The following is a 27,980-nucleotide window of genomic DNA, read 5'->3' as shown; positions in this document are numbered from 1 at the left end:
CAACACGGAAGTGCCCGCCGCGTCATTTCCGGTCAGCTATAATCCCTCGGTTACAGTTTACCGCCATCTAGCGGAGGAAAAACGAAGCCTAACCGGCGAGTGAGGCACCAGAATTGGCAAAGATTTACAACCTTTTTCCATTATTTTGAATTCGTTAAACAAGTTACGTGGCATCGACCTAAAAGAGAAAATATCAAAAATTTCGCTGAATTTACGCGGAGATGTGTTTTTGTTTTAAATCTTGGGTAATGTAGTTCACTTCACCAACACGCCAGATTACGACTGAGATCTGAGTGGATCAAGGAATACATTGACCAGAAGCCCCCGGGGCGGCCAGCCAAGATAAGCAAGGTCAGTTACACAGCCGAACGTGGCCGAGTTAAAACTGTGAATACCGTTACATTTATCGAAATTATTCGGTTATATTTCATGTACACCTGCAACATAATGTCCCGGCGTTTCCCCGCTCGTGACAAAGTCTAATTTTGATTTATTAATTTAACGTTACGCTGGTGCTCTGATAAATACAGAGGGGTGATTGATGTGAACTAAAACTAATCTGTCTGTAAGCATGTTAAAAATGAGAATAATTTTATGTGAAGCTGTCTTGTCATATAGGATCCCTGTAATAAGTTACAGGCTTGTTATTAAACATAAACCACAGTTAACACAAACCAGACCCCCCCGCGCGCTGTTTCCAGCGTTTAAGCAACACACGGAAGTTTAACATTAATAAATAAACACGTGGGGAAACTGAAGTTTCTGATTTTTGCAGGAATCATGAACTACGCTCGGTTTCTGACAGCTGTCAGCGCTGCCAGAAAGCCCTCCCCCATCAGGATACTCAGTGAGTATTTTCTGTCTTTCTCTCCTTTTTGTTTTTTTGTGTGGTTTATGTCACTCCTCAAGCTAAAATACCAAAGATTCTCTCGTGTCAGCACCTCAGTTGAAATAATTTTCTGAAATTTTTCGTCTTCAGTGACAGTGAACTGAAGATCTTTGAGCTTTGCATTGCTGATTGAATAATGCAATTTGAAGACTTAGGAAAAAGTGATTGACACTATTTTCTCACATTTTAAAGATAAAACATCAATTGATTCATTCTGAAAATGATTGGCACATTAATCAGTAGTGTAAATACCTCAATCTTAACACATTCATTTGTAAATATGCAACTTGTTACCACAATATTAGCTGAAATTATAAAATACTTAAAACCAGATTTTGATGCAGGGACTCAAGATAAGATAGTAAGGCACCTCCAGGCCATTTTTTATTGATATATAACAATAATAATACAAAATTAACTAATAATAATAATAATAAACGTGCACGCTGGTTGTGAGAATTACAGCTGAAACGAGCAATGATTGATGCAAAAATACAATTATATATAAAGTGGGAAAACTAAATGCCTAAAAAAAATTATTTGCCTTGTTTTAGCTTAAATGTTTAGCAGATCTATACATCTGATCCATTACAACATTATCATCTTATCACAGATGTTTAAGTATTTTAACATGTATGTTGTTTTATAATTACACAGTACTGAAGTTATACTTAAAGTTGCGCCCAGAGTAGATTCTGCTCCTCATCTTTTGTCTCCTCCTGTATGAAGCCGAGCTGCAGCAGCGCTCACCTCCGTCTCTGATTTCTTTGGCCGGAGGAGCGCCCAACCCCAACACCTTCCCCTTCCAGTCAGCATCCATCCAGGTGAAAAACGGACAGACGGTCACCTTCGATGAGGCGGCGATGAAGAGGGCTCTGCAGTACTCTGCTTCTAACGGGTGAGAGATCAAGACAGGAATCAGAAACAGAATCACAAACACTTGACTGATAAATTGTGGTTTGTTAGTAGAGATAAAAGTGTGAAAATAATTTTAAAAAAATATGAAATAGAAATATGTATTTAAAGTGTGCAAAATTGTGTTTTGTAAACTGTCACATCTACAAGATTTTCCAGAACTTGAGCAAAGACTTTGCTTTGAATTACAGCAAAATACTGTGCAACAGCATGCAAAATTCATCGTTTTGCAGTGAATTTTACTGCAGCTGTAGATTCTCATATTTTTTAGATCAAGTGATAATAGATAGTTTATATGTGGAGCTCAGGGATTAGGACAACAACCGTGAGCAGCACGTCTCAAATTCCTATCCGGCTGGCCCTTATTTCCTGTCACCCCCCTCAACTGTTGCTACCCTCTAATAAATTAATAAAAAGTATATATACCAAGGAAAATTCATACAGACTACATACATACTACATCTACATGCCCAAGTTTGTAGTATTTTGTGTTGGCGCTCAGAGCTCTCTGCTTGGGTGTTTTTCAGACCACTTGTTTCTGTTTCTTTATGCAGTATATGTAGTATATGTTTCTTTTTCTGATATATTTCTTCGAAAATCTACCTAACAACAGCATCTATAATTGAGTGAATACTGGATACTCTAATACTCATAAAATTACTTCTCTGTTTGACTGACAAAGAGCAGCAAAACAGAAATGTACTGTACTTACGTAGATAACCACAGACTATTACAGTGTGAACTTAGTGTGTATGACGTCTTTAAAAAGTCTCTTTACGATTATTTCGTAGAATACCGGAGCTGCTGACGTGGATGAAGAACCTGCAGAAGAACCTCCACAATCCACCGACCCCGATGGAAATGTGTGTGACCACGGGGAGCCAGGAGGGGCTCTGTAAGGTACTGACACCAGCAGCTGCTGTTCACGGTCAATCTGCTGTTTGTGCAGCCAGCTGTTAGAGGGTCTGCAAGGGTCACGTAGAGACGTCTGTGTCCTGAATGCTCTGTTTTTAAAGGGACAGTTCACCCCAAAATCAAACTATGTTTCCTCTTACTTGTAGTGCTTTTTATCAGGAGGAAATTTTGGTGTGAGTTGCAGAGTTTTGGAGATATCGGCCGTAGAGATGTCTGGCTTCTCTCCAGTATAATAGAACCAGATGTCATAAGCCTGTCATCCGTGAGTAGATGCACATGTACTTCTACACAGTGATACGGTGTGCCGATGTAATTCGGTAGAAAGAAAATCATTCCTGAAACATGCTCACAACATGGTCAGTGGATTATCTTGAGTAACCATGTCATTATTTCTTTGAGGAGACATTGCTGTTGAGTTTTTTAAAATGTATTTTTTGGCATTTTGAGCACCACAACGCCTGCCATCTAGTTTACGGCCGATATCGCCAACGATGCAAATCAAAACTATCCAGATTTAAAAACAGCACTGCAGGCAAGAGGGAAGATATCTGGTTCAGTTTCGGCAGTGGACTTCTCCTTTAAGAGTTTTATATATTTGATATTTTTCTCAATATCAACTCATTTTATGACAAGACCAAAACCGAAAATGTATTAACCCTGCTAATGAGAATTGGCTATATGATAAAATTGCAATTTTGCCACAGATATCCATCGTTAAAAACAAAATGTGTATGAATACACAACTGAAATTGTCACAACAAATTCTATATTTACCCCAGTTTGGGTCATTTATGCTAAAAACGCAATTTCAGGAAGTTACAGCACCTTTTTAAATTTTTTTAAATGAAGAGGAAAAATGTGTAGTCTGTCCCTTTAAGAGCTCAAAAGCTCACTTAGCAATATTTATCAGCGTGCAGTTTCCTGATTTTAGAACTGCTTGAAGTGACATATTTTGGGGTTTTAGGTCTTTGAGATGCTGGTCAACCCTGGAGACAACGTCCTGCTGGATGCACCCACGTATTCAGGCACACTGGCAGCAGTAAGAGCACTTTCTTTATAACAGAATACAAATCCAGTAACTTCAGCTTCTGTGACCCTCTAACTTTCTCTTGTTTTCCTCTGCAGCTTCAGCCGCTCGGTTGCAACTTAATCAACGTTGCCAGCGATCAGCACGGCATGATACCTGCAGCCCTGAAGGAGGTTTTGTCTCGGTGGGACCCCTCGGACGTCCACAAACCCGGCAGCACCGCTCCCAAGATCCTCTACACCATCCCCAACGGAGGAAACCCCACCGGCGCCTCCATGACGGCTCAGAGGAAGCAGGAGGTGTACGAGGTTTGTCTCCCCCCTGCAAAGTCACACAGCGGAGGATTTATGAATCCCTTTTAAAGGAGTCAGTGAAGCGCTGATTCTGCCAACGAGAGCTCGCTGTGAAGCTGATTTCTCTGCAGATTCACTCTGTTAATCGTCTGTTTAAACAGCTGGCCAGGCAGTACGACATGCTCATCATCGAGGACGACCCGTACTACTTCCTGCAGTTTGACAAGGTACAAAAGAGTTCAGTCATCCTGGCCGTCCGTCAAATAAAGTAACTTTACTGTCCTTGCAATTTAAAGCAGTGCTGGAATGTAACAAAGTAAAAATTTGAGGTACTTTTCTTCCCATTTTATACTTTTAATACATTACATTTGAGAGGGAAATATTGTACTTTTTACTTCATTACATTTATCTGATCGCTTATGTTACTAGCTAATTAATAAAAAAAGATTTTTGTATATATTAATCAACTAACTGATTTAAGTCTCCAATACATTTGAATTTTTGGAGGGTTTTTTGTTTGTTTTGTTGTTGTTTGTTTGGAGGGTTTTTTTGTTTTGTTTTTTTTAGAATTTCCTGCATGAGGTATTTTTTCTTATACTTTGAGTATATTTTCCTGATATTACGTATTTTTCAATGCAGGGCTTTTACATTATACATTTTTACAGTGTGTGTTAGCATTTTTATGCAACCAAAACGAACACTTTTTTTTTCATAATTTTGAATTTTTGTGGTGTTTTTGGATTCTTCTTTTTTTTTTAATTTTAATTTTCTGCATTGGGTACTTTTACTTGTCGTACTTTAAGTGAGTTTTCCTGATTCTATTACTTATACTTTTCTTAACATTTTCAATGTTGGACTTTTAACAGCATTTTCACAGTGTGGTATTAGTGCTCTTACACTGTTTAAAAAGATAAAATGGTTCATTTTGTCTCATTTGTTAATTAACAGTCTGATCTGAGCACTTTCAAGTTGAATAATCAGAAACATATTTTGTTTATTTTGCAGCCGTGGGCTCCCACGTTTCTGTCCATGGACGTTGACGGGAGGATCATCAGGACAGACTCCTTCTCTAAGATCCTGTCTTCAGGGTGAGTGTGTGATTCTGTGTTTGCGTGTTTAGTCTGGTGCACCTGGATCTCTGCCTCGCCCTCGACAGCTCAGTGTTTTTCCCGTAATGAGTCAGGACCTGACGTGCAAACAGGGTGTGTTTCTTTTACAGTTTATAGTGAGGTGTAGTTTGCTATTGTAGTTTTCACTGCCCACATCTGAGGGTTTAAAAACATCTTTGGAGCCAAAATAAACTAAATGCAAAAAGTATGTGGACACCCCCGTCCATTGATTTTAAGATACTTGCGTTAGGGGACTGTTTTAGGTTTTGCACATTAGCTGCAGTGAAGGGAAATCCTAAAGGGATAGTTCAGATCTTTTGAGGTGGGTTTTTATGAGGTACTAATCCATAGTCAGTGAAAATCACTGCTTCCCAACATGGGGTCCAGACCCCACAAGGGGTCACCAAAGATTCACGGGGGGGTCACAAGGCTTTCCTGATTATCAGAGCTGTAAGAAAACTTTAAAAATAAATATAAAGTTGGCCTATATTTCAGCATTTCACTCATTTCTGTTAAGAAAACTGAATTAATTTGTTATTTTAAAAGTTTAGATTATGAGTCAAAATATAGAATTTTAAAATCTCACAGGACAAGGTCACTGTAAAGACCTGAACATTAGCTTTTTTTTTTCTTTTAGGTTGCTAAAATATATATTTTGTTGCTGACCCCGTCCACAGAAATAATTCCTTAGCTTCTGTGTCAGTACTCCTGTCTGCTTCTCTAAACTGGGGGCGCACTGACCGTCATCTTTCAAGTACTTTTTGCAACCCCACTTCAAAAAAATCCAAACTATCCCTTTAATAGTGCAGCATACATATGACATTTCAGACAAAATTTGAATGTTCAAAATGTCCTTTGACATTTACTTCATTTAGCAGCTAACTCTAAGATCACGCTCACATTTTTCCAGATCCAGGTCATAAAAATCAGATGTTTGTCATAATCATAACAGCTTTGTTTAATTTGAGGCTTAGTCGTGAGGCACAGATTAAAACAATGTGCACTTTTTTTAATTCTTACTTTACTCTGAATATTTTCTAAAATGTTTTTCTCCGTGATACAACGCCACATATGCAGAGCCACATTGTGCAGAGCTGCACCGGCATGTTAACGTCTCTGACCACTTGTCCTTCTCTGTGTTTCAGACTGAGGATAGGTTTTGTAACCGGGCCCAAACCGCTGGTAGACAGAGTGGTGCTTCACATCCAGGCCTCCACAATGCACACAAGTACCTTCACACAGGTGAATGAAACCTTAAATTTACACCAACACACCCTGCTCAGTCAACACTTCACATTACTGGTTTATCTGCAAACAGATTCCTGCTTTCAGCTGTGTGTGGTCATTTATTTATTCACATTTATTACATTAAAACGGTCTTCTATCTCAGAAATGACCTTTGAAATAGCTGGCATTGGTTGGATAATTTTTTTGATATTTTTCTTCATCATGGCATAAAAAAACCTCAACATAAAATTGGAAAATGCAGTCTGACCGAAGCCAAACAAGGCGTTGTGGTGCGTCTGGATCCGCAGCAGCTGCAGAGGAGGTTTTAATATGAAAGAAGAGGGAGATTAATTAGGATCTGCCAAAAAAAATCTCTGCTCTCTCTGATTCAATCCTCGCCTCTGCCCTTTTAATCTGGACTAAAACGTTTGCAAGATTTAAAATTAGAAACATGAACAGGACAAAAACTAATACGTAAAGCAGGGGTGCTCAACTTTCTTTGCTTGGGGCCACTTTTGCAAAATGACAGTAGGTCAGGGGCCAGTCACAGGAGCCCTATACATGTTTCTAAGATTTTAGGATGTTTCTAGGATTTAAGGACATTTCAAGTATTTTAAGACATTTTTAGGATTTTAGCACATTTCCAGGATTTTTGGACATTCCTTAAATTTGCACACATTTTCAGGATTTTTGGACATTCCTTGAATTTGCACACATTTCAAGGGTTTTAGAATATTTCTAGAATTCGCACTCTGTCGGACCTCTCAAAACCTCTGTCGGGGGTGCAGGGGATCCTCCACTGGCACTTTTTTTTAAATAAACACGCTCTATTTTTATGCTGTTTTTTTGCACTCTGGCACCTTATGTATACTAAAAGTATAAATACAATTCCCAGTGTGAATCACTTTATTTTTATTGGGAATTAGAAAATGGTTGGGGGGCCACCCGGCTCTTTGTTGGGGGCCAGATTTGGTCCGTGGGCCATAAGAGGAGTATCACTGATTTTAAGGCTCTATGGTGAAAGTTAGAGGGCGTGTCACGCTCCTGCTGCACTGTCGTAATCATACAAATACACATGTGAAGGTGGATTAACTGCTTTGAGTTCAGCTCACATTATGTAACCTGCTTCCTTTCAGCTCATGGTGTCTCAGCTGTTGCACAGCTGGAACCAAGAGGGTTTCCTCCAACACATAGACGGGTACATCTCTACCCACAATGTTGCTGCACTGATGCTGACTGGTTTGACTGGTTAAGAAAAACAATTTGATCCATTTACATGCACATTTGAATGCCTGCAGAGACGCGTGACACAGTTTTACTTCCTCTCGCAGGGTGATCGAGTTTTACAGGAAACAACGTGACGCCATGATTAGCTCTGCAGACAAGTGGCTCAAAGGTTTGTAACAACAAAAAAGAAACACAGAGCATTACCGATGTATTACAAAAGGTCAATTTTGAGTTTTTAATCGTATAAAAACAGCAAAGCATTTTGTTGCTTTTTGAGTTTAATATACTGCAAATTTGCATTTTGATGAGACAAACTGATTTTAAACATACATTTTATTAGCTAATCAGTAAATTCAACAGGGTTCAGAGTTATTATAGTGGGTTTTTAAAATTTTTTTATTATTTTGTTTTTTAATTTTTGTTTTCAGTTTAGTTAAAGTTAGTTTCCAAAGTGTTTTTTGCTTTTTATAATTTAATTTGTATTATTTAAAAATGTTTAGTTTTCATCACTGTCAGTTTTAGTTTTATTATATCACACATATTATTATATTATATTTTTCATTATAATATGAAGGATATTTTAGAAGTTAACAAGAAGTTAACAGACTAAAGACTAAAAGTCTTTAGTCTGTTAGAGACTTAAAGACTAAAACTAAAGACATTTTCTGCATATTTTTTTTTATTTTACTTAGTTTTGCAAAATATCGTTTGAGGCAGTTTTTGTTTTCACACCTAGTTTTAGCTTTTACTCACTATACTAACCTTTGCATCTTTTAAAATTATTTTACTGAAATTAAAAAAATAGACAAAAATTAAATTCTTTATCAACCCTGAACAGGAATTTTAAAGTTACACTGACTAGTTAGATAGTGTGTGCGAGTTTGTCTTAAAATTGTGTAACTGCTAATGGAAAATTACTACAATTAAAGACTTTTAAGTCATGTCATGTGACTGAAAGCTGTGGAAAAGTTATTTTTTCTATACTGATATAACACAGACTCTTAGCTCCTTGAAGGCAAGTTGTATTTTGTATTTGTTTCACCTGTTAGAGTACGGAGGTGTGTGAACAAAAAGAAACATTGAGACAGACATAGCAGAGTGAAATTAGCTGTTCAGATCATTTTCTGTTGGAAAAACTGCACATTAGTAGTTTTCTGTGTCACATTAGTACCATTGTCTTGGTGCCACCGCCTAGTGACGAATCGAGGAACTGCATGTTACTTTAAGTCACTTGTCACAACAAAAATGACACGTGAGAAAGTGTAAACTACTTTCACAGATGGTGTGTGGTTTAGATTTAGTGATATTTCTAAGTATTTTTAGAGATATTTGACAAAGTGAATACAGAAGCACACACGTAGGCTTTTCTTTGTTCCCTCTAATGTGTGTGTGTGTGTGTGTGTGTGTGTGTGTGTGCAGATGTAGCAGAGTGGCACAGCCCCTCAGCGGGCATGTTCCTGTGGATCAAACTGAAGGGCATAGCCGACACCCAGCAGCTCATTATGGAGAAAGCCTTGGAGAAAGAGGTCAGAACGCAACTTTTTGTATCTCCGTTTAAATCCTCACACATTAATCTCTTTTTGTGATCCATTATGAAACAAAACCCAATTAACCCTTTCCACCCAAGGTTAAAGCACACACACACACACACCTACTGGACTCTGTTATGCTAATAACGGGTACCCAGAATGCACTGCAGTGCTTTTCTCCCGCTCTGCGTCTCTGTTTGTGAGCAGATATTTTGCACCAGGGGCAGGCAGGTTTTTGTGTGTGAATAGCGTGTAGGATGGTGCATGTGAAGCGGCCATTGTGCGCTCTGTGAGTGGGTTTAGCAACTGAGTGTTTTCCCTCCCACACACACACACACACACACACACACACACACAAAGCATTTGAAAAGCCCTGCTAGCAAATAGCTGATTAGCGGCGTATAAACATGAGTGGGCACAACCAGGCTTTTCCAAGGTCTGCACACAAGGTTTCCAGGATGTTTCAAACATCCACACAGCAGATAATAATAATAATCCAGCGTCTGTCTCCTCTGCTAACAGAGACAATGACTCTTCAGATTTCCTGTGATTCCTATGAGGTTTCTGATGTTAAAGTTTTGTGATGTTAAGTGCATTACCTTCAGAAGATGTCGGCACGCCTTCAGTTTGGAGAAACAGTCCGACATGGAAGCTACGCGATGTGCTGCTGTGGACGGAGGCAACAAAAAAAACGTATTTTACTTATTTCACCTAAAAAAAGATCAGTATCAGTTTAAATGTAAGCTACATTGAGGGTGTGGAACTATACCTATGTTGTGTGTTTTTACAGCCCTGACAAAAACCAGCAGTGGTGGAAACATGTTGGCTTTTTGGATTTTGAGCCTTTGAAACCTGCGCAGAAACATGGGTAGAAGGCAATGAGCAACTCAGGAAGAAATGACACAGAAATTAGCAAGAAATTAGTATAAAGTACTTGAAAATTAGCAACAAACATAACAACAAAAAACAAAAATGGGAAAGTAAAAAAAAATAAAATTAAAAAGAAAATGATATGACCTGAAAAATTATGATAATTATTTAAACATAATTTTAAATATTTAATTATGATGATAATAAATATAGTTCTCTTGATTTACTTTAAAGTTAGCTAGGAGCTTAAAAAAAACAACTTTAAAAATGTATTCATTTCTTGCAATTTGCTGAACATTTCTGACCAAGCTAAAGTTGTTTTTAAGAAATCAAACCATTCATGTATATAAAACCAAAGTGTGAAAGCTATTATATGTGCGGGACTATTTTTGGCCAGTGTGGTTTTATTTTGTTTTGTCCCAAAAATAAAATTTGACAGACCTGTCTGGCTTTATAATAAGTTCAAGACACAAAAACTGCTCATAAAAAAAAAACAAAGACATTGAATCAATGTTTCAGTCTCTCAGTCTGCCCTCAGATGCATGAAAAGATCAGCTGTGTAAAAACATGATAAAAAAAATACTGAAAATATGAAATAAAAAGAGTCTGTTTGTTTGTTTTTGTGCTAAAAGGTGCTGCTGGTTCCCGGAGGTGTCTTCATGATCAACAGCAGTGAACCCTGTCCCTACGTCAGAGCGGCCTTTTCTCTCTCTACACCGGAGCAGATAGATGAGGTACACACACACACACACACACACACACACACACACTCTTTGTCTCTCTCTGTAATGACTCTAATCTCTCCTCATTATCTCCTCAGGCTTTCAGAAGACTCTCCTCTCTTATCAAAGAGGCTTTGTGATCAAAGATCTGTTTCTCCCTAAAAGATGCTGCATTATTTTTTAACTTATTGTTAAAAGCTGTTAAAACATATAATTTAGTTTGAATAATTTTTTTTTTTGCGCTGCCTCTGACTATACTGCAGTCAGGAAGAGACACCCAGAATTCAAGTACTTTGTGCTGAGAACTAAAATCCACTTGAAGCATTGAATAAGTTTTACAGATGAACAATAATATAGTTTTTAACCTGATCATTTCTTGCACTACACAGCGATGATGTCTGTATGTTTTCACTGCACAAAAAAGTTAAGAACTTTTTTATCATTCTGTATTTTGTCTCAAGTGTGTATTTTTGTAATAACCGCTCCTCTAAAACATCGAAACTTCAAACAAGGTTACATTTTGAGCCATGATTGCATTATTTTAAACTCATTTTACCTTCACGTAACATTTCGCTATCACAGTTTCACTCATAACAAACATGCACACGCTGCACTCGTCAATGTGGCTACGTGGCAGACTGATACCGAAACAAAAATACTGCAAGAAAGGTAAAAAACTTACTTTAAATTGCATTTCAGCAATCTCATTTTTTTTCTTTTTTCTCTCATTATTGCACAAATAAATGACGGCAGATATGTTTCCAGCATGTTAGGATGTTTCTAGGATTTTTCCATGTTTGGGACAATTCTAAGATTTTAAGACATTTCTTGGATTTTAAAATGTTTGTAGGATTTTAGGATGCTTTTATGAATTTAGCATGTTTCTAGGATTTGGGGGAATTTCTAGGATTTTGGGACATTTCTTGGATTTTAAAATGTTTTTAGGATTTAAGGATGTTTGAGAGATTGTAGCACATTTCTAGAGTTTTAGTATGCTTCTAGGATTTTAGGACATCTCAAGGACTTTAGGACACTCCTCTGATTTTAGGAAGTTTCTGGGATTTTTGGACATTTGGGGCTCAGCTAGGAACTCTGTTCAGCTGCAGGGGATCCTCCACTGGCACTTTTTTTTAATAAACAAACTCTATTTTGATGCTGTTTTATGCACTCTGGCACCTTATGTTTATTAAAAGTACAAAAACTTGCATTTTCCCTGGATTTGACTGGACAAATTCATTTTTTAGCTGTGACGTACTGTAACACAGCTGTATTGTGTACTGTGTATCCCCGGCACAGACAAAAGCCGAGACACATCACTTTCATAATAAAGTTTTTCTTAAAACTAAAAGTGGTGCAAGCAATATAACAAACAGTAGTTTCCTCTTTCCTGTGCACCTCTGAAGATGAAACTTTGACTCTACTTCTGTTTTTTTCTCTTTGATTCCAAAAAGTGCAAAGCAAGTGGTTTCTTATCCAAAAACGTAACCTTTTTATTTAGATTAAACACTGCATATTGAAATATTAACACTCAGAAATCATGCTGCTTCCTGTATGTGTCTGATTGGAGAAATGTGTTGTGTATTTGAAGAGCTATCTTCATTTTAAGCAGGTACAGGAGTTTTGAGAATATCACAGAGTCTGGGTTTAATCTACTGAAAAAGATTTAGGTTACTGTTTGTTTAAGCTAAGGATTTAAGGGTCACGTTGGTGTTTGTAACAGTCTTATTGCAGCCTACGAGTTAAAAACTGTGTCTTACCAAAACATTTCAAGTCAACATTTACTTTAACCTTTACAGTCGGACTTATGATTGAGGTAAACGTTCAGCTGGTGCAGCAGGGTGCTGGGGTTTGACCACCTGGTTTTCCTGATGACCTGCAGAAAACCCTGCAGCTTTAGTGGTAACATAACAGCACATACTGACAACAAGAGGGTTTGTGTTTTCCTCTCCTTTGTACAGACTTTCTCCCTGCTGTGGTAATATGTAGCACTTTGTGACCGAGCTCTCGGAGTGTTTGTGTAAAGATGAAACATTCATCCGAAGGGATAACGGGGTCAGTGGGTCGGCTTGTTGCAACACTGCAGGACTGCAACATCACGGTGTGAAGAAATACTCCACTGAAGTGTCCTGACTCCTGGATTTAAAATTTAATTTAGTGAAGGTAAAATATTAGCAGCAGAATGCACTCAAGCATGAGACTGACCCCCTGATGAGTGTTAAATTATGGAGTCATACTTGTGTACAGTCTACAGTAAATACTTGGGCACAGAGGCAGAGTGGGGGGGTTTGGCTACAGCCCCTAATATTTCACCAAAACCCTACATCTTTTAGGTTTTCAAAAAGCGGAAAAACTTCTTCAATCACTGAACTCTACTGGTGTATATTGGGGTCAAGTGTATGTGCACTTTGGCAAGAAATGTCCAACAAATTGCAAGAAATTAGGAAAAGGGGAAAAGAAAATGATATAAAATTCATTATTTTTTTTAATGAAAAAGGGGATAAAAAATAATTTTTAAAAAAATCCAGAAAACTGTTTTCACAAGTATTGTAATAAAATTATGATTGATAGATACATATAATAATTTAATTTTTAAAAAAAATTATTATCACACTATTTTCACTTTTTTAGGGCTAGGGGGTACATTTAAAAAAAAAAAATCTTGCTATTTTTTTATTTTTGGGCCATGTCATGATAAGTGCTCCTTGCCTTCTCATGATTTTGCAAGAAATCAAACCAATTTGCTCAGGTTTCAAAGGGTTAAGGAACAGTTAAGGCAAATTTTCTCATGTATGATGAACACAACCACACACACGACTTTAAATATCCGTATTTTTACGCACAGATGGAGCAGTATTGACACTGTTATTGACTGTTTGCTGAGGCCTTGGTACAGAGTGTCGATTTCAGACTTTAACTGCGGCTTCAAGGTCACTCAGTTATCAACTCTGGCTCACAAACAAACAGCCTGTGCTGCACAGCCTGGATATCCCCTGACTGCGTCTTTATTTAGAGGTGCTTTTGTTCTTCCAATAATGGTTTTTCTTTCGTGGGGAAGTTTGTTGTTTCCTCATGGTTTTCGTGCCCCTGATCATAGTTTCATCTGCTATCCACAACACTGCCGTCTGCCTCGAGTGTCTTTGCATAGTCCAATTTTTCCACTTTAAATTTAATAATAAATGCTGAAATGAACGGTCCATTAAACTGTCACTGTTCCCCGTCTTAAAGCAGGCGTGTTCAGAAAGGTCTATTAACCACACCACAAATTAAATGCACTTTACCTTTATGTTTGAAGGTTTTCATGCCCACCACTCTCTGCTGTGGTCGATTGCAAACTGGAAAGATGCCCAGACTCAGCTGCGGTCTCCTCAAGGAAGCGTCAAGGCCACGCTGCTCAAACATACACCAGAAATACAAACGAGTGGTGAAATTAAAGGACGAAACAACATGAAGTGCTGCAGTAAGCCTCTTTGGCATCTCATATAGGTGTTAAAATTTAGTGATTTTAAATCTGTGCCAATCAATTACTGGCGAGTCAAATGACTAAATTTAATGTACAAGGGGTTTCTGCTCATAGTGACAAACAAACAGGTAATTTACACCCAGATTTCCAGTATTTCTGAGCCTCGTGGAGCATTCGTGGCAGGTAAAGAAACAGATGTTACACTCATCAAAACATCGAAACAGAACTTGGAAGAGAGTGACGACTGGACTTTCTGTTGTCCAGTAAATCTCTATGAACTTAAAGGTTCAGTGTGTAGAATTTAGGGGCATAATAAGAAATAATAATAAAAATAAAATAAAAAATAAAAGTAATAATCATTATGTTTTCAATGCCTACAGAAATGGACATGTTGCATCACAATTTTTCTACAAAAGCCCAGAATTGACAAACTAAACACTTGCTCTAAATAGGGCCATTCACATTTTGGTTTTGGCCACCTTATAGCACAGTGTCGGTGTTCACAACACCTTGGCAAAGGCCACTCTACTTTTTCTACTTTTCTTTTCTTTTTTTCCCTCTCTGATTCGAGAGCGTCTGTGGAGACCGCTCGACCACGTCTAGGTAAGCTGGTTCTTTTTGGCTCCGTTTTTTTCAAACATTTCACCAAACATTTGTTTTCCAGCTATTAACTCAACACACTGAGCATGCCACTCTCCATTCATTCATATTTTTTAAAAAAAATGTAATTATGATAATACTGAAAATTATTTTTCCCTAGCTTTTTTGAAAATAAATTTCGAAATCGACAAATTCCTTGCCCATTTCCCCATGTTTTTGAAAGAAATCGCACATATGTGCTTACAGTTCAAAAGTTTCAGTACTTGCGAAATGCGTCTGTGAGAAACATGGATGTATTATAGTGAAATCAAGGTTTTATAAGGGTTCAGAGGTGACCATGCCTTTTGTTTACAGCTTCTTTTTTTTGCCCCCTAGTGGCCAAAATGTCAAATAATGCAGCTTTAAACATAACTAAGCAAACAAAAGTGACAAATCTGTCATAATCATGATTTATAATTAGTTATTACATGTTAACTATTTGTTGAGAGGTTAAAATGAAATTTTGAAATACGCTCAGATGCCCCATGGTCCAAAATTTTGTGTTGTAGAATATCAGCAAAATGATAAATATTTCAGAATAGTAAAATACTCTAAATCATTGTCTTTATAGCCGTTTTTTAAAATTTTATTTTATTGTCCCACTTGCATTGGCAATGCAACCCCAGCAACTTGGCGATGTTGCCACCCAGTCTGTACCAAAGGTCTGGAGCTCAGTCGCCGGTTACATAGCGGATGAGCGGCGGTAGGGGGAGGATGGAGACACCGGAGAAATAGCTAACGACACACCATCGACCCTGGCTCGACAGACCGCGATGTGAGTACGACAAGTGCCGTTTATCAACCGGGAAATGTGACATTTAGTCGGTTTTAGTCCACGTTTAAGCCGCTAACGTCGACGCTGAGGTGGCGCTTTGCCGGACCGTTGGTGAGGAGGTAACGTTTCTGCTTTTCTCGGCACAAATTCAGCGCTTTAAACGCTTTCTACCGACGATTTAGACTATTATCCGCCGTTTTTTTACTATTAGCCGTAGCTACGCGTTAAATCATGTGTCGTTTTGCGGGTATGAAAGATGCCACCGCTTGTTTGCAGTTCTGGAAAGGTCCCGTGATATAAAACCACCGTCCAGCACATAGCCGTGTCCCACGCCCCTGTTTCGTGTATGTCTAGCGTTTTTACACGGCACCGTTTGAAATGACACAATCTTAAAATCACGCTCACTTAATGATCAACACATACATTAAACTGTGACATCGGTATATGTCAATAATTGTATCGCGTAAAGTAGGAAACGATGCCATCTTCGGGGGCTGCATGTGTAGCAAAGGAACGAACCAGAGAGTAGACGGAGCCCGCACATAGCTCCGTTATGTTGTTGTAGTGTGGCTTTGTTTTTGTATTAGATGCTGTTATAACACAGGAGAAAACTAATTGCTTAACTAACGTTACAAATTATGTATTGCAGTGTTATTACATGTTATAGATGCCTGTATGTTTTTTAAATTATTATTATTTTTATGTGGTATAACGGATTTTAGCTGTAAACGCGTATTTTGAGCTATATTTGATGAAACCTCTGGCTAAATGCTGATGTTTAGTATTTTCAGTCAGCTAAGTCCACATGAATATGATCAGTGTGTTAGTAAAATGGTGCAGATGCCAAAGCTTTAAATACAGGATGTTTTCCATGACGGAAACTGGAAAGATTACTGTCATAATCACTGCACACTGTCAACAACAGTGTCCAAAAGTACTGTATTTAATTTATAATAATACAAAGGTGAAAAATCAATGTACTATGTGGACATTTGTTAAGTTATAGCTGTCAGTTTTTGGTCTGCATTTTTGATAATTAGGGACTGGGGCAGACGCTTCGTTTTCTTTCTTTTTCATTATGTATTTATTTATTTTACATTAATTTATATTTAAATATTAATGCAATTTTTTTTCATGAGTGTATATTAAATATGTCTGTCTAGCTATTTATTTACCTGCTTTTAGTCACTGCAGCCTTGTGTGTTTGCATGTGTTTCTGCTGTGTTTTAATCTATAACTGTTGTTTTGATTCACTTATGTCATGTGCTGCTGCTGTTACAATGCAATTTCCCTTTGGGGATTAATAAAGTTTATCTATCTATAGATTTTAAAAACGTTTAGGTTTAACCACGGACCTTCAAGACTCTGATGCCTGAAGAATGGACTACAACAACGGCTCAGTTGGCAGCTTGTGAGAGGGTGAGATACTCTGTTAAACAAATGTGTACATGCGTACATGGGGCCCTTTCACTGTCCGACTACATGCAACTTAGGGGTTAATGCAGTGATCTAATGTAACCGAAAAATGACAGGGTACAACCTTAGAGACGATATTAGTGTGTAACTATGTGTCAGGATTATTACTTTATTAATTTAATTAAATTGTATTCCTTTAGCTGTGTTTGTTCCTTCTTTTTTTAAAAATATGTTATAATTATTTTTCTTTTTTCTTTTTCTCCTCATCTCTAATATGTCCTTGGGAATATTGCAGATCTGATATTTATTTTGTGATGGATTTTTGATTTGTTTTTGTCTAAATTTTCAATAAAAACTTTTACTCCTTTTGTATGCTGGTTACTTAGTGCAAACCAGTTTCATTTTGGCCAAATTTTAAATGAGACATAGAAACACCACTATTTTAATCTTACAGTATGATTTTTTCTTATGGAAGCATTTGTCACACATGATGTGTCCAAGTGAAATGTGAAATTCAAACAAAAAAGTCTATTTTGCAAAATTTGGCTCTGATAAATGGTTCAATTTTGGTGATTTTTTTTAAATAAAAAAAAATGGTGGTAAAAAAATACAAAATACAACCTCTTAAATATGTATGCTCCTCCCCTCAGCCTAAATAAAAAAACAAGTCCCTCCTCAGTGCATCTAAAAGTATTTGACCTCCCCGCCCTCTCATAAATAACAAACAGTCCATGAACTAAATCAGTATTTTTAAATACATTTGGAAGAAAATCGTTCAACAGGCAACTATTTCGACAGTCAGGTAGAGGTGTAAGTAATTTTTCAAGGTGTCTCAAGCTTCTTAAATGTGCAGATGACTGTTTTATATTATTGCACATTGAAATCCTTTGGGTTTGGGCTGTTGATTGACAACAGACGAGCAATTTAAAACTTGACTGGGGTTCTGCATAATTGTTATTTTCTGATGTTTTATTATCAAAATATTCATCAGCTGCAGTGTATTTATGTTTGCTCGTGTCAGCTCCACCTGCTGAGCATCGAGTCCTAAACATGCAGTGTTTGTTTTGTCCTGTGCCATCTCTTACTAATACATTTATTCACCTTTTTTGTTTTCTAGTGAGATGCTTGAAGTCGAAGAGCTGAATACCAAATTGCCTTCTTCTACTATCAAAAGATAGCCAGTCTGCTGGATGGAGACGCGGGAGGAATGACAGAGTCTCTTCCCCCCAGGGTGACACACCGACAGTTGGAGAAAATGCACTGGGCCGCTGGATATGTTTCTCTGGTCCTGGCGTCCCTTATCGCCTCTCACACCGCCGGGGCCTTATCGGTGGACACGGACGGAAACCGTACGGAGAGCAGCAACGTGACAGACGGCGGATCTGTCCCAGTTGTGTTCACTAAAGTGAGCCAGATAATTGCCCGGGAGGGGAGCTGCGCGCTGATTGATTGCAATGTCACCGGAGAGCCGTTCCCCAGCGTTCAGTGGTTCAACTCCCATGGAGACCGTCTGGACACGGAGACGAATGGTGAGACAGTCTGCACTGTTACTTTAAACCTGGTTTCCTGTTCTCTTTGTCACCGGTGCTGCCCGTCACTCAGTTATAATTTAATTAGCAGCAATTCAAAAGAGCGTCAGCTTTCTGAAAGTTAAATTTAGGACCTTAAGATGCATTTCTTCATTGGAGCAAATTAGTTAGTAACCATAAACGTTAACATGCAAACTGTTGGGTCAGAAGAGGTACAACTTAGATCCTTTATTTAGTAAATGACGACTAAGAAAAACTCTGCACTGAAACCCAGTAACTGTCAGATTAACTCTTTGACATGGCCCAACAGAAAAAAGGAAGCATTTTGCCAGAAATAAAAAGTTACAATATAATTATCTGAAAATAAGCAATAAAAAAAAAGAAAAGTAAAAACAAAAACAAACAACACAATGACCCCAGAATTGCTGAAAATCGAAAAATATACTTGTTTTCTGACTAATAATTTAAATTAATTTCTTACTAAATTACTTAATTTAAGTTTTCAGGCAGTTATCAGCAGTTTAATTAGTTTTTTAAATTTCATGGCATTTTCCTGTCACCTTTTCCTAATTTCTAGCAATATGTAGGAAATTTTGTTCAATGTTGCTCGTTGCCTTTTCATGTTTTTGAAAGAAATCAAACCGATTTGCTCAGGGTGTAAAGGGTTAAACAGCTTGTGAAAGGTGTCTGAATGCAGCCCAAGAAAACAGATGTCCACCCAGGCTTCAAAGGGTTAAAGACATGCATCCTGATCGTGTTGTTTAAACAAAAACTGGCTCAGTTTGGATGGTTCGAGTTATCCGGGAGGCCGCTTTAACGTGTGGGTACATCACAGTATTTAAAAATAGCCACAAATCCATCTTATACTCTCTTAAAGGTTGTTTTGGCTCGAGGCTGAGTAACATTTCCTGGTGTCATAGATGGAGCCAGTAGTTTGTGCTGCAGAAATGAACCGTGAAGCCTCTAGTTTTGGAAAAGGCTTCAAGAATCTGCACAATACTTAAAGGTTTGCTGTGCAGAATTTTTCCTAAAAACAATTAATATACATAAACTCTCAATCACGTAGAAGTGAGCGGTGTCGTATTTTTCTGCAGAGACTCTAACTGCTGCCTGTATTGTCTTATTTTCTGTGTTCTGGACGTGTACGGGCGCGTATCCTCACAGCACTCAGGTGAGGTCGGCTTCATAAAAAAGGTAGCGACCAGGTGACGGACCGTAAGCAGCAGCATTTCAGAGAGGCAGCACCAGAAAAAAGCACATATAGTGAGGCGAAAAGCCAAATGCAGGTGAATCTGTTTGAGCTTTGAGAGTTTCATTTTCACCTGCAGGCGTGTTTACAAACAGAAACTGATAATCCTTCACGATGTACCTTTAACATTATACTGATAAAATAAAATGAATACACATATAAATTCCTCCTTGACTGCATGTCAGACTTTTTGAACATACTTCCATTTTAAAAAATGGTTTCAAGGTTTAATTGTTTGCTCAATCAAATAAACATGTTTTAGTTTTATTCCTTTAAGGGCCAGTGTAACTCATAATAATAGTTGTGTGATACCATCATACAGTGAAACTGTGATATTTTCTGAGACATTTATCGTACCCTGAAAATCTCATAATATTACAGCCCTAATTGTGATAGCTTATATTGTCTGGAAAAGTCATTTAGAAACTCTTAATGAATTAAAAAAACTGATCAAATGTCTGTTTATGACTAATCCAGTGAATCAAATTACTGACACGTAAAGAAACGTCATTAAATTGAAAATCACGCTAATCTGAAAATCTTAGGAAGCAATGCAGGTCATTCATTTGCAAAACTGCCGCCATAAATATTAAAGAGGATGGTTACTGTAGTACAAACAGTACGGCTGACACATTACGGATTGTTTATCTGCTCCATAGACACATATATCACATTACACATCATCCTACCCAGCAGATCTTTTATTTAGAGTTTGACGTCACTGGTATAACGGGCATACCTGATGTACTTTAACAAAGATAATGTATAAAGGATACTCACAGAAAAGTGGGAAAAAAGGGCTGCTTCTCTTTACACGCGTCCTCACGGGTGTATCCTGATGCTTTGATGCTAACATGTGATGGAAAACAACACATGCAGGTGTTTTAGTGCGCGTCATGTGCTGCTGGTGTGTTTCCCCGCTCATCTCTGTTGGGACAAAAGAAGAAATGTTACAAATATTGAACAGGAAATCAATCCTGGTTGAGTCTCATCAATGCAGCTATCAGCGTTTAAAAACTGACGTCAGGACGTTTCTCGTCGGTCCTCGTGTTCTTAGTCATGTTTTCACTCTGATTAGACGGCCTTCAGTTTCCTGAGGGATTAATTAAGCTCAATTATGGCACATTTTTCTCTGGCAGCAGTGATTATTTTCGTGCTGTGATGGCAGGCGTTTGCCAGGAAGTCATTCGGAAAGTTTTTACTACTCATTTTCATTCACGCTCAGCCTCCTTCGTCTGTGTTTTGGAACGCAGAGTGAGGAGTTGTTTTGATGCTTCTGCTGAGCCGGCCTGTTGAAACCTGCCGTCAAAGAGGAGCAGCGTTATTATGACCCACAAACCCAGAGCAGCGTCTGCGCCATCGCAGCACTGCTCCCCTGGGCCACGCTCAGGATGTAATTTGGGAAGGGGAGACTTTCGCCACATCAGGCAGCACTGTTTCTTTCTTTTTATCGCTGCTTTTTATTCGCTGCAAACTCGCTCGTAGTATTGGGCAGCACTTCTGTGGCATGACGTGATCTGGTGGTGGAGGTAAAATTAGAAATCTCGCTCTCTCATGAAGAGGCGGATGGGCGGGACGCTGTTGTCGGCCAGGCTGCATTTCCTGACCGCCCATTCATGTCCTCGTGAGGACAGCAGCGTGGGAAACGGAGCCAGCAGGGCAGTTTCTGTGGTCTCTTCCAGACTTCAGACTATAGATTCAGAGATTCGCCCTTTGCGATATCTGTCCGTCTTTACTCCCACACGGTGCAGACAGCGAGTAGCTGAGGAGGAGTTGAATTCACTGAAACTTTGCTGCCGTTGGATAAAATGCTGGTCTGGGAGTCGTTTCTGAAGGGGAAACAGTTAGCCTGGCTCTGTATGAGGGTGCGCACAGATTTAGAGCACAAAAACGTCTTTTTAACACAAAGCGTTTGCTACCAGGCTGAAGAGTTACTGTGTGACTTTTTACGTTACACGAACTTAAAAATCCAGAGTTAAAGGTTATTCTTCAACCTGAACTCAGTTTTCTTCTTGTTTTGTGTCAGAGAGACTTATGGGAACACCTTTTTTTTCTCAGATCGTTATTACACGTGTGGGATCCCTGCAGAGATCAGAGATCGACGTCTCTGTCAAAGATCCTTTTTGTTAAATCAGCAACAGACCTGAAATTGCTGTTGTCAAATCCAGCAGACTCCATTTAAATAAACGGTTACTTAATCATCGCAAAACACACACACACAACTCACAGGAGCTGTCAGATGAAATTTCGATTTCTGGTTAAAAAAAAGGCTCGAACGTTTTATCCAACAGCAGATTGTTTGGCCGCTGGTTAAAAACAGTAACATTATAGCACATCGTCAAAACACCGGCTAATGGATTTGAGTTTGCTGTTCTGTCTTGAACTTGCATGAAATTCACGTAAGCGAGCTCGTCTGTTCCACGCAGACTCGCTGTTTCCTCGTTTTCCGTCTTTATGCTAAGACGAGCGAACCATCTGCTGCCCTCTGTCTTTAACAGAGAGACGAGAGAGGCATCGGTCCTCTTATCTAACTCTCCGTCAGAAAGCAAATACACGTATTTCCCAAAATGTCGCACTATTCCTTTGAACTGCAGAGAGGCTGTCACATCGCCATGTGGGTCGATGAGTTTATCAGTCAAAATAACCTCGTCGCCTCGATAAGAACTGATACCCAAAGCAAATAACCACAGCAAAAAAATAAAAAATAAATAAAGAAATCACACAAAAGGCTTTGTGAGCCCAGACTGCACACACGCTCCGGTTTGTACATTTGAAGCCATTTAAACAATAAACATACACGTCCGGCTACAATAAACAATAAACATACGCATCCGGCTACAATAAACAATAAACATACACGTCCGGCTACAATAAACAATAAACATACGCGTCCGGCTACAATAAACAATAAACATACACGTCCGGCTACAATAAACAATAAACATACACGTCCGGCTACAAAGCACGTTTGATGCAGACTCTAACGCAGATACCGTCACGGTGTTAGTCACCACACGTGTCCACTGACTGCTGCTGCTCGTCACTACACGTTTGACCTGTGTCCATGTGATAAAGCCTGAGCTAATCTGCTTGATTTTTTCAAAATTTTAAATAGTTTTTATTGTTTTTCAGTAGCATAAACAGGACAAACCTCCATATACAGATCAGGACAGCAAAAATTCAATCAAGAGAAAAAAGAGGGAGGGGGGGTTAAAGGAAGTCTATGAAAGAGAGAGAAAATAAATTAATAAAAATAAAAAATCAATTATGGATGTAGCTGCAAAATTAACATACTTGAAGTAATCTACAAAAGGCTGCCAAAATATATAAAATGTGTCTTGTTTTATTTTCTCTACTTCCAAGTGTTTCATTACATCAGTTAGATTTGAATGTGCTGAGTGTGATCAGTCTCTGTGAAATCTGCTTGATTTGTTTGAAAGAAATGGGAAGAAGGCAATGTAAAAAGTACATAAAATAACCTGAAGTTAGTTAAATAAATAGATAAAAAAATAAATTAAATTTAAAAAAGAAGAAAAAACAAGACTTAACAAAAAGTGCTTAAAACTGTATAATTCTTCAACATAATTTTAAATATGTAATTATGATAATTATAAATACAATTTCCCCCCTACCTTTTTGTTTTTTCCTCAGCTTTTTATTTATTTACTTTTTTAAAATTAAATTTAATACTAATGACTAATCTTTTGCAGTTTGTAGAACATTTGTCACCATGTTGCTCATTGCCTTTTTCCCATGTTTCTGAAATAAATCACACCGATTTGTTTAGGGCACAAAGGTTTAAATACTTGTGAAAGCAGCGCAGGAGAAGTGATGTCGCTTTAGGTCTTGAAGGATTTAACATTTTTTAAATGTTCTGGTTGTTAATGGACAGATGAGTCGCTGGTTAGCTCACTTTAATTTGCTTTAATGGTGTTGTGTGTGTTGTAATGCTTTTTTATTGTAACTGCTCCGGCATGTAAATCGATGGTTGTTGTTGTGATTACTCAAACCTCAGCACGCCGAGCAGCCACCTGTTCAAATATTGAAGGCGCGGCAGGAATAATAAGGTCATTGCTGCTCTCCTGCCTGAACTCACAGTCTGATATAAATATACATTACACACTAACGATGCACACACACAACATAAAGTGGTTTTACATTTCGGAGCCAAAGATTGAGATAAGCACAGATGGAGGCTCAGACATGAGATCACAGAGTCGCTGCTGCTCCGAAGACTTTACGCACGCTGACAAATTGCTTCCTGGCATAAAAGCATTTGTTTTTTTCCATTGATTTAAATATGTGCCAAAACATCGTGTTCTCTGGAGCTGTCAGATTCTCTAAAAACGGAGTTAAAACAGAAGTACAACGTAAGCAAATGTGAGTGAGCGATTTCCTTTTAGAAAGCAGCAAACATCAGCGTTTACTGTCGAGAGTTTACTGTCGAGTCACAGCAGAGGAACAGATGCATTAAGAGGATTTTTAGGGTTTAAACTTTGACCTCTGTGCATATTTAGTGGGTTATGTGGTTTCAGTGAATAATTGTGCTTTTAAAAGCCGGTCAGCAAATTTCCTCACTGCATGCTACCAAAAGCGATGGACAGGTTGTGTTATGTGAGCAAACAGATTTTGAGAATTTGTAGCTTGTCATCACTGATATTTTCAGGTTAAATTCAATTTAGATTTAATTTTATTACCTTTGGATTATAGCTGTCAAACAATTAATTTTTTAAAAAATCGAGATTAATCGCAGAATTTCTGTAGTAAAACAGCTATTAATCACATTTTTAATAGTTTAAGAAAAAACAAAACTCAGGTTGTAACATACCAGTTTGCCTCCAGAGTCCAGTTTGACTTCTTGTTTTGTTTCAGCCAACTGTGGAAGCAAAAAAGAGACGAAAGTGTTTGAATTTTAACAGCCACTGAATATTTAGTATTAAAGTTAAACACCACTAAAATAAGTTATTTTGAAAAACACCTAAGTGTAATGTTTGTTCCAAAGTCACCCCTCTGAAAGGTAAATAAACTAAATTCAAATTTATTTTTTACCCAAAGTTCACAATTTAAGATAAAAAAGTTCTAGGTTCAGAATTTCAAAAATAAAGAAAAAAATAGATTTACGTGGCTCAAATTTGGTGAAATTCAGGTCTAAATATTCAAGGTGCAAAAAGTTAACTAACGAAGCCCCATCGTTCTCCCTCGCAGTCACCTGTGGGAGAGTAATTTGTGCTTGTGCCCCTTTTTTGTTGTTTTGTTTTTTGTTTTGGCAAATGAAAGGGAACTTTGGACCTGATGTTCTGCTGCTCCATCTGTGCCCAGAGTACACTCTGCTCTTTGAGAGTGTGGTGCAATGATAAACCGAGTGTATACATTACAAAAGCACTCCTAATGAGTGCAAAATTTAAAATTCAAACATCATAAAAATACACAGGAGTGGAGCTTTAACGGTTTGTCTGTTCTGACTCGGCGTTCGCCATATTCATGACCGTTGTGCGTCTCTGTCTGTAGGAGAGAAGTGGTGGCTGCTGGACTCTGGCGTCCTCAACATCACCAGCATCGAGTTTGCAGACCGCGGAAAGTACACCTGCATGGCGTCAAACGTGCACGGCAGCTCCAACTGCACAGTGACGCTGCGAGTGGTCTTCACTAACGGCGACATGGGCGTGTACTACATGGTGGTGTGTCTGGTCACCTTCACCATCATCATGGCGCTGAACGTCACTCGCCTCTGCATGATGAGCAGCCACCTGAAGAAGACGGAGAAAGCCATCAACGAATTCTTCCGCACCGAGGGCGCCGAGAAGCTGCAGAAAGCCTTCGAGATCGCCAAGCGAATCCCCATCATCACCTCGGCCAAGACGCTGGAGCTGGCCAAGGTCACGCAGTTCAAGACCATGGAGTTCGCGCGGTACATCGAGGAGCTGGCGCGCAGCATCCCGCTGCCGCCGCTCATCATGAACTGCCGCACCTTCATGGAGGAGATCCTGGAGGTGGTGGGGGTGGAGGAGATGAGGCACACCTTCGTCAGGCAGGCGCCCGAGGGATGCCGGGAGACGGTGAGCAGAGCCATCGGGGCGAGAGACGTCTTCACCATCCTGCAGGAGAGGGAGCGAGGGCGGGAGAGGGAGCGCAGCGAGTCCCCCGCCGCCGACTCGGACAACTCCTCCGTTCACGAGCAGCCACAGCACATTGCCATCCAGGTGTCGGTCCACCCGCAGCTCGCCATCGGCGGTTACATCGAAGCTCCACCTCAGCCAGAAGCCTCCTCGCCTCCTCCTTCCTCCCCACCTCCACAAACTCCTGTCGACCACCAGGAGCAGCCTGAGGCGGAGGGGGAGCAGGACCCGGCTGCGTCCGAACCAACAAATAAGGCCGCGTCCTGCCAGGTGTTTTACGAGAGCCACGTGTGACGAAACAAACAAACCCTGGAGGAGCGACGAGTTTTCCTGCTATGCATTTCCACTTGAAGACAAAAAAAAAAAAGGTCAAACATTTTTAATTTCACATTTTTTGGAGAAACAATCATTTTTATTTATCTTTTCTGATGGAACAATCTCTTAAAACCTTTGTAGGCGGCTCCACCGAGAATAAATCGTGAGGTTTTTAGTCACTCAAGCAGGTTTTCTCACTCTGGACTTTCAGGCTTGAATGTACACGATGAGGAGGGCGGATCGATATTATTATTAATGTAAGAAGCAGTGAATTGTAAAGGGACATTTCCTGTGTTGAGATTTTCATAGCTATTATTTAATGAATTCGGGTGTTTCACTCTCGGGGGGGTAAAATGATTTCTCAGTTTTTAGTTTCTTACAGTGCTAGGGTTTTTATGACTAACTCCAGAAATCTGCCTCAAGCTGCTTTCATGACGTTTTTTCAAACCATGAAAGCTAAGCTTCCTTCATCCACTCAAGAATTCACATCCAGCTGCTGTTACAGCCGATCCGCTGTTAATGTACGACGTCCCGCTCACCTACAGATGCATGCTGGGCTGAAAAAAGAGAGTTTGGTCACCATTTCATGATTGTACAGCCTACTGTGTTTCTACTAAAAAAAACAAAACAAGTAAGCCGAGTTAATCTATGTGTGTACAGTATATTTCCTGGGTCTCACACACAGACACACACACACACACACACCTCTGGGTAGTTTTTGTCTGTTTCATTTGAAATATTTTAAGAGTATTATTATAACCCATCGTGGTGTGATTTTTGTTTCTCGGCTAAACATTTTTTTGTCGTCTCCTTTCTCCTCCGTAGAGAAGCGTAGCTTTTTTTCTTCCATGTGCTGTTTTAGGGTTTTAATTTCCTTCCAGACCTGATCTCAGCATCGTCCTGCTCCTGCAGAGGCTTTACAGTACAGTCGCGTTTCTGCTGCATGTGAGAGCGGACAGTGGGACTGAAACGACTCTTTTTTTTCTCCCTTTGCTTGGCTAACAGTCCAGTCTGTGGCGGAGATGAACTGGGTGCTGTTCTGCTTTTACTGGTGCTCTTGAGATGGCTCTTTTTTTGTAGTGGAATAAAATGAAAGTGCTGTGTAAAAAAAAAAAAAAAAAAAAAAGTTTGGCAGTTTGGTCAGTTTTTTTTTTCATCCATCTGTCTTACAAGCATCTAACTTTTTAAACCTGTTCATAAATGTGTGCAACATTAAAAAAATTTGTTGTTTTTGTAGTTATGAGCAGTTATGGTAGAGCCCAGACAAACACTGATATGTCTACTATTGTGTTAGTGCCCCACCCACTATTTTGGGAGAATTAACCTTTTGAAACCTGAGCAAATGGGCTTGATTTCTTTCAACAACAAAGGAAGAAGAAAATGAGCAACAAGAAATGGCCCAAAAATTAAGGTTTAAGTGCTAAAAATAATATAATAATATTATTTGCAATATATAATTATAAGATTTATAAACAGATTTTTCTGGACAATTTTTGTCATAATATTTAATATCCCTCCTCAAGCTCATTTTTAGGTTATTCTACAACTTTTTAAGTTGCACATTTCCACTGGGTGCACTGTCACTATCAATGTTGCTGCAAATTATTAACATATCCCAGGCTGTAATAATTAAAAAGAAAATTTAATTTGCGTGTACAATATTAAAAATAATTCATTTTTTCCTGTGTGTTTTCTTTTAAAAACATAATGACATCATGACAAAAACCTGGCATTTAAAGGGTTAAAATTCTGAAAATT

General features: G+C 38.7%; 2 protein-coding genes and 1 long non-coding RNA gene across 8 annotated transcripts; 2 read left to right on the top strand and 1 right to left on the bottom strand.

Annotated features, from left to right (window-relative positions):
• Window positions 1–105: 105 nt before the first annotated feature.
• On the top strand, window positions 106–11,941 carry aadat (aminoadipate aminotransferase). Its single transcript, XM_042512224.2, has 14 exons — window positions 106–351; window positions 776–847; window positions 1,619–1,787; window positions 2,596–2,704; window positions 3,684–3,758; window positions 3,845–4,054; window positions 4,201–4,266; window positions 5,045–5,127; window positions 6,294–6,390; window positions 7,512–7,573; window positions 7,707–7,771; window positions 9,022–9,128; window positions 10,634–10,735; window positions 10,822–11,941. Exons 2-14 carry the CDS (start codon window positions 781–783, stop codon window positions 10,861–10,863), a joined length of 1,254 nt encoding a protein of 417 aa, XP_042368158.1. The 5' UTR covers window positions 106–351; window positions 776–780; the 3' UTR covers window positions 10,864–11,941.
• On the bottom strand, window positions 3,931–25,395 carry LOC148185690 (uncharacterized). 5 transcript variants are annotated; one of them, XR_015775656.1, is made up of 5 exons: window positions 20,572–25,395; window positions 14,002–14,110; window positions 9,901–9,983; window positions 9,731–9,798; window positions 3,931–4,067 (listed from the first exon to the last, which is right to left on the bottom strand). It is a non-coding gene; the product is annotated as an uncharacterized LOC148185690 (long non-coding RNA). The 5 variants fall into 5 exon arrangements; XR_015775655.1 differs by having other exon boundaries at window positions 9,731–9,983; window positions 20,572–20,718; window positions 20,814–25,395; XR_015775657.1 differs by having other exon boundaries at window positions 9,731–9,983; window positions 20,572–20,718; window positions 24,620–25,395.
• On the top strand, window positions 15,446–27,903 carry mfap3l (microfibril associated protein 3 like). Of its 2 annotated transcripts, none has more exons than XM_042512550.2 (4): window positions 15,446–15,597; window positions 16,922–17,016; window positions 18,131–18,542; window positions 25,300–27,903. In XM_042512550.2, exons 3-4 carry the CDS (start codon window positions 18,221–18,223, stop codon window positions 26,199–26,201), a joined length of 1,224 nt encoding a protein of 407 aa, XP_042368484.1. In that variant the 5' UTR covers window positions 15,446–15,597; window positions 16,922–17,016; window positions 18,131–18,220; the 3' UTR covers window positions 26,202–27,903. The 2 variants fall into 2 exon arrangements, with proteins under 2 accessions (XP_042368484.1, XP_087929450.1); XM_088073324.1 differs by having other exon boundaries at window positions 15,508–15,716.
• Window positions 27,904–27,980: the final 77 nt, after the last annotated feature.

The sequence above is a fragment of the Plectropomus leopardus genome, chromosome 23 (assembly GCF_026936395.1).
Source record: "Plectropomus leopardus strain MGB_pleo_1.0 chromosome 23, ASM2693639v1, whole genome shotgun sequence".
Taxonomy (NCBI): Eukaryota; Metazoa; Chordata; class Actinopteri; order Perciformes; family Serranidae; genus Plectropomus; species Plectropomus leopardus.
This window is presented reverse-complemented; position numbering and strand designations above follow the sequence as displayed.

Coding starts and splice junctions, on each gene's coding strand:
- aadat (XM_042512224.2), top strand. CDS start 781: ATGAACTACGCTCGGTTTCTGACAGCTGTCAGCGCTGCCAGAAAGCCC. Junction 2,705..3,683: donor GCCAGGAGGGGCTCTGTAAG/GTACTGACACCA, acceptor TTGGGGTTTTAG/GTCTTTGAGATGCTGGTCAA. Junction 10,736..10,821: donor CACCGGAGCAGATAGATGAG/GTACACACACAC, acceptor TTATCTCCTCAG/GCTTTCAGAAGACTCTCCTC.
- mfap3l (XM_042512550.2), top strand. CDS start 18,221: ATGACAGAGTCTCTTCCCCCCAGGGTGACACACCGACAGTTGGAGAAA. Junction 18,543..25,299: donor TCTGGACACGGAGACGAATG/GTGAGACAGTCT, acceptor CTCTGTCTGTAG/GAGAGAAGTGGTGGCTGCTG.